At 55.2% G+C, this 9,482-nt stretch overlaps 1 protein-coding gene across 2 annotated transcripts; it reads right to left on the bottom strand.

Moving 5' to 3' along the window:
* Positions 1 to 200: 200 nt before the first annotated feature.
* Positions 201 to 5,320, bottom strand: EPOR (erythropoietin receptor). 2 transcript variants are annotated; one of them, XM_024745860.1, is made up of 8 exons: positions 5,069 to 5,320; positions 4,078 to 4,213; positions 3,524 to 3,702; positions 3,290 to 3,447; positions 2,657 to 2,810; positions 2,486 to 2,573; positions 1,105 to 1,192; positions 201 to 1,011 (listed from the first exon to the last, which is right to left on the bottom strand). In XM_024745860.1, exons 1-8 carry the CDS (start codon positions 5,181 to 5,183, stop codon positions 400 to 402), a joined length of 1,530 nt encoding a protein of 509 aa, XP_024601628.1. In that variant the 5' UTR covers positions 5,184 to 5,320; the 3' UTR covers positions 201 to 399. The 2 variants fall into 2 exon arrangements, with proteins under 2 accessions (XP_024601628.1, XP_024601629.1); XM_024745861.1 differs by having other exon boundaries at positions 3,290 to 3,438; positions 5,069 to 5,285.
* Positions 5,321 to 9,482: the final 4,162 nt, after the last annotated feature.

The following is a 9,482-nucleotide window of genomic DNA, read 5'->3' as shown; positions in this document are numbered from 1 at the left end:
TTGAGAAATGAGAGAAAATATTTAATGTGTTCAGCCACTCAGTGTTAGGGCAGCTAGCATAACATACTAACTAATTCATTTTATTATTATTATTCAGATTGCCAGGTCAGAATTTCAGACTGAACTCAAGGCCTTTTACTGCTTCTCCTATGGCCTGGGCCCAGGGAAAAGATGGGGCTTACAGGTATTTATAGAAGCCGTGACAGAAAACATATATATTTATATATCTACACAAAAGACTGTACATTTAAAAATACTGCAAGGTTGTGACTTTCTGACCAGGATGAATTGAGCAGAAAGCCAAGGTCAGCAGGCCTCACTGACCCTGCCGGATAAATCTTGGGCCTGGAGTAGCACTTGAGGTCATTCTGGGTCCCTGTGCATCTGAGGGCTGGAGTCCTAGGAGCAGGCCACGTAGCTCGGGGGTGAAGGCTCGGGGGCTGGGATGAGGCTGTTCTCATAAGGGTTGGAGTAGGGGCCATTGGATGAGCCCCTCTGGGCTTCCTGGGAACCCCCAGAGCTGTAGTCAGTTGAGATGCCAGAGTCAGACACCACGAGGTACAGGTACTTTAGGTGGGGTGGGGTAGGGGGCAACTCAGGGGGAAGTGCCCTCGGGCGCAAGAGCTGGGAGCTGGGATCCAGGATGGTGTACTCAAAGCTGGCAGCCGAGGCCCCCTCTGGCACAGGCTTCAGGGCCAAAGCGGATGGACAGGAGAATGCTTCTGAGGCTTCATCCATGGCTGCTATGTCCAAATCGCCACCAGGCTGTGGGAGGTCCTCGCTGGGTGGGCTCCGGGGCAGCAAGCACTTGTCCAGCACCAGGTAGCTGTCTTGGGCATGCTCGCTGCCCACCGGCTCCAACAGGGGCCCCTCATCATCTGACCCTGGCTCCACTGCCTGTGTCACCCCCCAGCAGCGCTCAGAGAGGACCTCCAGGGGGGCAGGTGGGTCCTCTGTGAAGGGGGTGCAGGGGCTCCACCACAGACAGCCATCGGTTTGGTACAGCCACAGCTGGGGAAACAGCAGCAGCCTGCTCAGAGACCGGGAATTCGGCCACAGGAGCAGGGAAACCCCAGGCCCTGAGGGGACAACCAGGCCACCTACCTGGAAGTTACCCTTGTGGGTGGTGAAGAGGCCCTCAAACTCGCTCTCGGGGCTTGGGATGCCAGGCCATATCTTCTGCTTCAGAGTCCTAGTGAAGCCAAAAGAAACGAATACCTGGGCATGTGTCACTGAACATTCACCAGCACCCCCTCAGCACCAGTCACAGGGCAAAGATACTCCTAGCCCCTTGTGATCATGATGAAGTCATAGGAGTGTGTGGGGCTGAGGAACAGGGGCTCGGCCAAAGCATCTGCCAGGCTCTACAGAAGGGCAACTGGAACAAAGTTTTGAAGGATGCATAGGAGTTCAATATGCTCCGTCTAAAACCCACCCGGTCTTGTCTGAAGGTCCATTGTTACTTCCCTCCTCACTCCTTTCCATAGTCCCTCAATGCATTCAGAATAAAGTCCCGATTCCTCCCCACAGCCCTGCAGAAGACCCTGCATGGTATGACCTCTGTCACCTCCTTCATCTCATCATCCACCACTTACCCCCTTACACACTCTTCTCTAACCATACAGCTCTTCTTGCAGCTGCTTCAATGTTCCAAGCTCATTCCCACCACAGGGCCTTTGCACTTGCTGGTTTTTCTCCCTGCTTTTCATGTGGCTGCCTCCTACCAGACTTCAGGTTTCTGCTCTGATGTCACCTCCCAGAGGCCTTCCCTGACTATCCTGTCATGGCCCCATCCCCATTAATTTCTGTGATATCACTCATCACAATTTATAATCAAATATATGTTGATTCCCTTATTTGTTGTGTGACTCAGCTATGAGATCCACAAGGTCAGTGATATGTCTGGCTTGTTCTACACTTTCTCCCCAGTGCCTAGCACACAGTTGGCATTCAGTATGTATTTTCCAACCAAGTAAATGAACAGGGCCTTGAAAGACAACGAGGAGATTGCTTGGCAGACATGGCAAGAAGGACATTCCTGGCGGAAGGAACAGTATGTACCAAGCCTTGGGGGTGTGAAAACACATGGTTTGTAATTGGAATTACAAAAACCTCAGGATGGCTGGTCATATCGTAAAACATCTAAGGAGCTTGACAACAGGGGTGGGAGGCACTTGGGGTTAAATCGTTTCAGTAAGCCCATCTGGTTGATTTTACAGAAGTTGATGAAATGGGGAAAAAGTACAAAGGAAGCCAACAAGGGGCAGCCACTGAGGTAGGAGGAGAACCAGGTGAAAGTATGCCCAAGAGCAGAGAATTTTAAGTAAGAGTCTGCGTCTGACCTGGCTTGCATCCCAGTCCTGCCACTGACTCCTCATGTGTGACCCTAGGCAAGTGCCTGCCCCTCTTTGAGCCTAGGTTCCCACAGGGAAAGGAGAACGTTGGTGGGGAGGAATCTGAGTCAGGTGCCGAGTGGGGCGCTCACCGGCGGTGGGAGAGCAGGGTTAGCACGGCCAGCAGCAGCAGAATGAGCACCAGGACGAGGGAGAGCGTCAGGATGAGGGGGTCCAAGTCTGGGGAGCAGGGAGGAGGTCAGGGCGGTGAGCTTGCCCCATGCTCCGCCCAGCCCCTTCTACACCCCTGCCTGGGGCCTCACCACTAGCCGTCAGCAGCGACACAGGCTCGGACCAGGCGCTCCAGAAGCCACCGAAGCTCGGCTCGGCCATACGCGCGCGTACCTTGAAGGTGTAGCGCGTTCCGCCCCGCAGGTTGCTCAGCACGCACTCAGTGCGGCCGTCGAGGATCTCCACCTGGAGGCGGGGACCAGGTGAGAGGTATCGCCAATAGGGGCGGGGCGGGCAAAGGAGGGTATGTGAGGGTGGGCCCTGAGGGACCGAGCCAATCAGAGAAAGGAAGAACCGAGCCCAAGCATGGGGAGGCGGGCAATGAAAGCAGGAGGCGGGGCCCAGGAAGGGTCGGGGCCAATCAAGATGGGGCCCCAGGTAGAAGAGGGCGGGCTCGGGCTATTTAACTGCGGGGCCAGAGCACAGAGGGGATGGGCCCTGAAGAAGTCTAGGGTTTGGGACAAGGGTTTAGTGGGATTGAGTCCGGGTGGGCTGGGGGAAGGGGACATTGGGAAAGGGGACAAGTCGGTGGACGTGGAGCTGTCTTGGGCGGGAGGTGGAGGGGCGAGGCCATGGGGGCGGGGCCGTGGTGACCGTCTGGGTGGGACCTAGAGGGCCTGTCGACTCTGGAGCCCTTGGGGCTAGGCCGTAGGAGCGAGCCTCACCCTCTGCGCGCCACCAGCGGCGTTCTCTGCCGAGATGTTCATCTCATAGCGAATGAGGCTTGCCATGGGTGCCCCAGGCGGTGGGAGCCAGCGCAGTACCACATGGCCGCCCTCGTCTGCCCGCCGCGCCAGCAGCCCAGCGGGAGGGTCTAGGAGCACTGTGGAGAGGGGTTGCTCAGGTGGGCGGAGACTGGGACTCCCTCCCGAACACTCTCCCGTTCCCAGCGCTCTTACCCACTTCGTTGATGTGGATGATACGGCGGTAGCGTGAAGAGCCCGAGGAGGCCGCAGTGACGCGCAGCTCTAGGGGCACGAAGCTCGACGTGTCGGCTGTAGGCAGCGAGCACCAGAAACGCACCAAGCCGCGGGTGGTGGGCGCCTGATGCAGGCGGCACGGCTTCCACGGCTCACCCCTGTTCGCCCAGGAACCAGCGAGGGTAGGGAGCAAGTTGGGAGGCATTGCCGGGACCGAGGGTGTGTTCTGGACACTACCACCAGGGGGCGTCCCAGCCCCGACGTACGCGACGCCTTAGTCCTGCTTTGGAGCGGTGTTGTCCCAGCCCTGAAGTTTGGGGTCGCACTCCAGCAGTGATCACGGGAGTGTTCCAGCCCCGACCACTAGGCAGCGTGTCGGCCCTGACCCCGTGGGCTTCCCAGTAGTGACTACCAGCGGAGGTGCCATCAGGCCCCTGGCACCAGAAGTCCCAAGGTGTGAGCTCCGGGGAGCGCTGCTCGGCCCGCCCGCCCCCTCCACCTGTGGGGCGCTCCACTTGCCCCGTCGGACTCACTCGAGCTGGTAGGAGAAGCTGTAGTTGTCCGGGCCGACCCCGGCACTTGCCGCTTCCTCCCAGAAACACACCAAATCCTCCAACCTCTCGGTGAAGCACAGAAACTCTTCAGGCTCGCGGGCTGTCAGCAGGGCCGCTGGGGATGGGGGCCAGGAGAGGGGGTCAGGAGACCCGAACCCCGTCCTCGGGCCACAGCATCCTTCCCTCCCTCCTGCCGCCTGTGCGGACCGATAAGAAAAATGCCCCGCCCCTCTGTCTACCCCAGCGGGGCCCTTCGAGGGGTCTGCAGAAGTGCTGCCCCCCGAACTCCCATGCGTAGGTTGAATGTCTTATTGTCTCCCCACACACGCCCGCCCACCCCGCGACCGGCTGAGCTGAGCGCAGCATTCAAGGCCTCCGCCTCCCGCTGCCGGCCCCGCCCCAGCCCAGGACGTGCGTGAGGGTGAGTGTGTGTGTGCAGGAGGCGGGGTCCCCTATCAGCCCCGGCAGGCTCCCGGCTGCCCGATAGCGCCAACCGTGCCCCCCGCCCCCGCTCCCTCAACCCCGCGGACCCAGGGATATGGCGCCCGCATGCAAACAGTGTTTACAGACGCCTGCGGCCCGGCCCCTCTGACTCGGACCCTGGTTTTAGCCTCCCTCCCCCACTGGAGGGTCGGCTAGGTCCCCTCCCCTTGGGGACTCTAGACTACAGGGTCTAGAACCAGCACCACCCCTGCCCCATTTAGTGTTTAGCATGTGTCAGACTCCTTGAGAAGATAAAACAGGACTCTTACGCCCCTCTCTAGCTTCTCCCGCAGACGCAGTCTGGGGATACAGACCCGCAGTATGCCATATCAGGTCCCAGTCTAGGGTTCAGACACCAGCTGGGGCTCCAGGACACAGACTCGGGCTCAGAACCTGGCATAGCCCCCAGGACCCAGGCTGGAAGTTCAGGCCCCTGCATTGCCCTCCAGGACCTAGTGCGGGGGTCCACACTCAGCTCCACCCTTACCTTTCCTTTCAAACTTGGGATCCGGTGGGTTGGGTGGGGGAGCCCAGGTTGCCCCAGCGAGTAGGAGACAGAGGAAGCCAACTCCAGGCCAGAGGGGTGCCCCGAGATGATACATGATGCAGCCCCTGCCACTGGAGGCTCAGGGCTCCTGCCCCCCCCCTTCCTCCGCCCCAGGCACAGTCCACAGCTGGGTCAGCAGCTGCCTCCGCCGGACACAGCTGACCAGGCCTTCCCGGCCAGGCGCCTCCAAGTGGCAGCTCCCCCGAGGGGGCGGGACCAGCAGGCAGCCTGGGCTGAGATAAGAGGGAGGCAGCCGCCCTGCCAGGCCTGGCTAGAGAGGGCAGAGGCCCTCCAGGGCCTGGGGGCCCCTTGGGGGATGGGGTGGGGGGGTGGCGGGAGCAGCTCTGGCTTCTGCGTAGGACCCACTTTCTTGCTGTGTGACCCTGAACAGGTGACTTACCTTATCTGAGCTTCAGCCTTTTCATCTGTAAAATCCGACTTGGCACATAGCAAACATTCCAAAAATGTAAGCTACTGATATTATCGTGCTAATCAACATCTCTTCCCAGTCTGGGTAGGAAAATAATAATCGTAATAGTGAGTAGCGGTTGAGTGTTTGCACAGCGTTGGGCAGTGCTGCCGGACAGTATGTGCGAAAGAGCCTGCATTTGTAAAATTACATATATTCTGGAGTGTGAGGTTTCATGTGTGATTTTTTTTCTGCTTACATTTCAATACTATTGGGATTTTATTTTACAAGGAGTGTGCAGTTCTTTTGATAATCTGGAAAGTATAGAACAAACTATAAAAGCTTTTCACCTGGGCTGAGCTTAAACTGGGGTAAACACCCTCCCCACAGAGGTACATGCCTGGGGAAGGTGGAGGGGGTGGTGCTGATACCTACCTCATTGCGGCAGCTTGCCCCAGATTAGCCAGAGAGCTCCCTGGTTGTGCAGTGGTTAAGAATCCGCCTGCCAGTGCAGGAAACACAGGTTCGAGCCCTGGTCTGGGAAGATCCCATGTGCCGCGGAGCAACTAAGCCCATGTGCCACAACTACTGAGCCTGCGCTCTAAAGCCCGCAACCACAGCTACTGAGCTCGTGTGCCACAACTACTGAAGCTCACGCGCCTAGAGCCCGTGCTCCACAACAAGAGAAGCCACTGCAATGAGAAGCCTGCCCACTGCAACGAAGAGTAGCCCCCGCTTGCCTTAACTAGAGAAAGTCCGCGCCCAGCAACGAAGACCCATAAATAAATAAATTTATTAATTAAAAAAAGAGAGGGCTTCCCTGGTGGCGCAGTGGTTGAGAGTCCGCCTGCCGATGCAGGGGACACGGGTTCGTGCCCCGGCCTAGGAAGATCCCACGTGCCGCGGAGCGGCTGGGCCCGTGAGCCATGGCCGCTGAGCCTGCGCGTCCGGAGCCTGTGCTCCGCAACGGGAGAGACCACAACAGTGAGAGGCCCGCGTACCGCAAAAAAAAAACAGAGAGAGAGAGAGAGAGAGAGAGAGAGCTCCATTCCCTGGAGCACAGTGATTGGTTCAGGGAGGGCATGTGGCCGAAAGGGATCCAGTGAGCTTCCATCATGGGACTTTTCCTGGAGTTACTGGGAAATGGGGCGCCGCTTTCTGTTGGATGATGAGGTGAGCAGATGACTAGCCAGAGATATCTTTGCCATTAGGAGGGAAAAAATTGCCTGATAATGAAGCTAATGTGGGCTTCTGAACTGTCTGTTACCTCCACCCGTAGACTCTTCCTCTAACTAGACATGGGGCTCACTCCTTCACTTTACTCAGGCCTCTGCCTAAATGTCACCTCCTCAATGAAGCCCTCTTTGCTCACCGTATTTAAAATAGCAACCCTCGGGCTTCCCTGGTGGTGCAGTGCATAAGAATCTGCCTGCCAAGGCAGGGGACACGGGTTCGATTCCTGGTCGGGGAAGATCCCGCGTGCCGCGGAGCTACTAAACCAGTGCGCCACGACTACTGAGCCTGCGCTCTAGAGCCCGCGAGGCACAACTACTGAGCCCACGCGCCACAACTACTGAAGCCCATGCGCCTAGAGCCCGTGCTCTGCAACAAGAGAAGCCACTGCAATGCGAAGCCTGCACACCGCAATGAAGAGTAGACCCCGCTCACCGCAAGTAAAGAAAGCCCGCATGCAGCAACAAAGACCCAAAAGAGCCAAAAGTAAAAATAAACAAACAAACGAACAATTAAATAAAATAGCAACCCTCTAGCCCCACACTCCCCATCAGCCCTTAAACGGCTTAATGGTAGTAGCAGTAGTAGCAGCATTTTGCAGTCCCTGTACTTATTTTATCTAATAGGTATTTGATGCTTTGTTATTGATTCACCACCTTTACTAGTCCGTTTTGTTCATTTCTGCATCCCCAGTACCTAGAACGGGGCCTGCCATACAGTAGGAGGTCAGGAAATATTTGTGGAGTAAAAGATTAGTGAAAAACCAAGCTGAGAGATATAGAGAAACAGTTGACTTTGTGTTAGCCACTGGATAGAGCTGTTCCTGAGTACTTCTGCACTTTAAAAAAAAAATAAATTTATTTATGTATTTTTGGCTGTGTTGGGTCTTTGTTGATGCACGCAGGCTCTCTCCTTGCGGCGAGTGGGGGCTACTCTTCGTTGCGGTGTGTGGGCTTCTCATTGTGGTGGCTTCTCTAGTTGCGGAGCACTGGGCTCTAGGCGTGCAGGCTTCAGTAGCTGTGCCATTTGGGCTCAGTAGTTATGGCTTGGGGGCTTAGTTGCTCCGCAGCACGTGGAATCTTCCCGGTCCAGGGCTCAAACCTGTGTCCCCTGCATTGACAGGCAGATTCTTGACTACTGAACCACCAGGGAAGTCCTGTCCTGCACTTTTAAAAACAGAAGTCGGGGAATTCCCTGGTGGTCCAGTGGTTAGAATTCCATGCTTCCCCTGCAGGCGGTATGGGTTCTGTTGCTGGTAGGGAAACTCAGATCCCACAAGCTGGGCAGTGTGGACAAGAAACAAACAAACAAACAAAAATAACAGAAGTCGGGCTTCCCTGGTGGCGCAGTGGTTGAGAGTCCGCCTGCCGACGCAGGGGACACGGGTTCGTGCCCCGGTCCGGGAAGATAAAAAAAAAAAAAAAAAAAAAAAAAAAAAAAAATAACAGAAGTCAATGAGAATCTCTTCCTCCAGAAATTGGCATTTGGTTTGAGTGTGTGTGTGAGAGAGAGGGAGAGAGAGAGAGAGAGAAAGAGGGAGAGAGAAGGAGAGAAACTGTAAACTGTGATTGTGAGAGGCAAACTAGCCCTGTTGGTAAGTGCATGTGTTCTGATGTATTGCAGGCCATTCAGGTTTGTACCCCAACCTTGCCACTTACCATGCCACCTTGGAAAAGTTACTTAACCCTTCCTAGTCTCAGTTTTTCATGTATAAAATGGGCATGATAACAGTGCATCCCTCCCCGCCCCCACATAAGGCTACTGTGAGGATTATGAGATAGATTATGTCAACTTCTGAGAACATGCCTGGTGCATTGTAAGCACTCAGTAAGGATAGCAATTATTTGCTTAAGCTAACTTAAGAAGGATGCTGTTACTTACATCTGGTTGGTCTTTTTTTTAATGAAAACTTTAAAAAAATTTTATATTTATTTTTCATTATTATTATATTTTTGGCTGCGTTGGGTCTTGGTTGCTGCACACGGGCTTTCTCTAGTTGCAGCGAGTGAGGGCGGCTCTTCGCTGCGGTGCACGGGCTTCTCATTGTGGTGGTTTCTCTTGTTGTGGAGCACGGGCTCTAGGCGCGCGGGCTTCAGTAGTTGCAGCACGCAGGCTCAGCAGTTGTGGCACACGGGCTTAGTTGCTCCGCGGCATGTGGGATCTTCCCAGACCAGGGCTCAAACCCATGTCCCCTGCATTGGCAGGCGGGTTCTTAACCACTGTGCCACCAGGGAAGTCCCGATTGGTCTTAATGTCTTAATACTTAGAGAAAAAAAAATCCTGTAAAGTAGCGTGCTGTGTGCTTAACAGTTTTTCATGAGGCCCTACATGATAACTAGATTCTTCTAGTTCCTCTCCCACTCCAGACAATGCCTGGGCATCCCCCATTATTGTTCCAGGGACAATGTTTAGAACCCTAGGGATTGTCTTTGGTTTTTTTTTTTTTTTTCATGTTCACCAGAATTCTCCCTTTTCCTAGTAACAGCAAATGTAATTTTTATTTACATGCCCTCCCAGACTCCATTCCTGTGATTTGAAATGTCTCTGCCAGCTGACAGAATGAGCACAGGACCCAGGCCCGGCCAATGAACATATCACATTCCCCTGAACACAGTGATTGGCTCAGGGGTGGTTACAAGACACGCTGGTCCAGTCAGCACCTGCTCTGGGACTTTTGCTGGAGCTGATGGGATGAAGGGATTTTCCTTGCAT

The sequence above is a fragment of the Neophocaena asiaeorientalis genome, unplaced genomic scaffold (assembly GCF_003031525.2).
Source record: "Neophocaena asiaeorientalis asiaeorientalis breed wild unplaced genomic scaffold, Neophocaena_asiaeorientalis_V1.1 scaffold357, whole genome shotgun sequence".
In the NCBI taxonomy this organism is placed as follows: Eukaryota; Metazoa; Chordata; class Mammalia; order Artiodactyla; family Phocoenidae; genus Neophocaena; species Neophocaena asiaeorientalis.
This window is presented reverse-complemented; position numbering and strand designations above follow the sequence as displayed.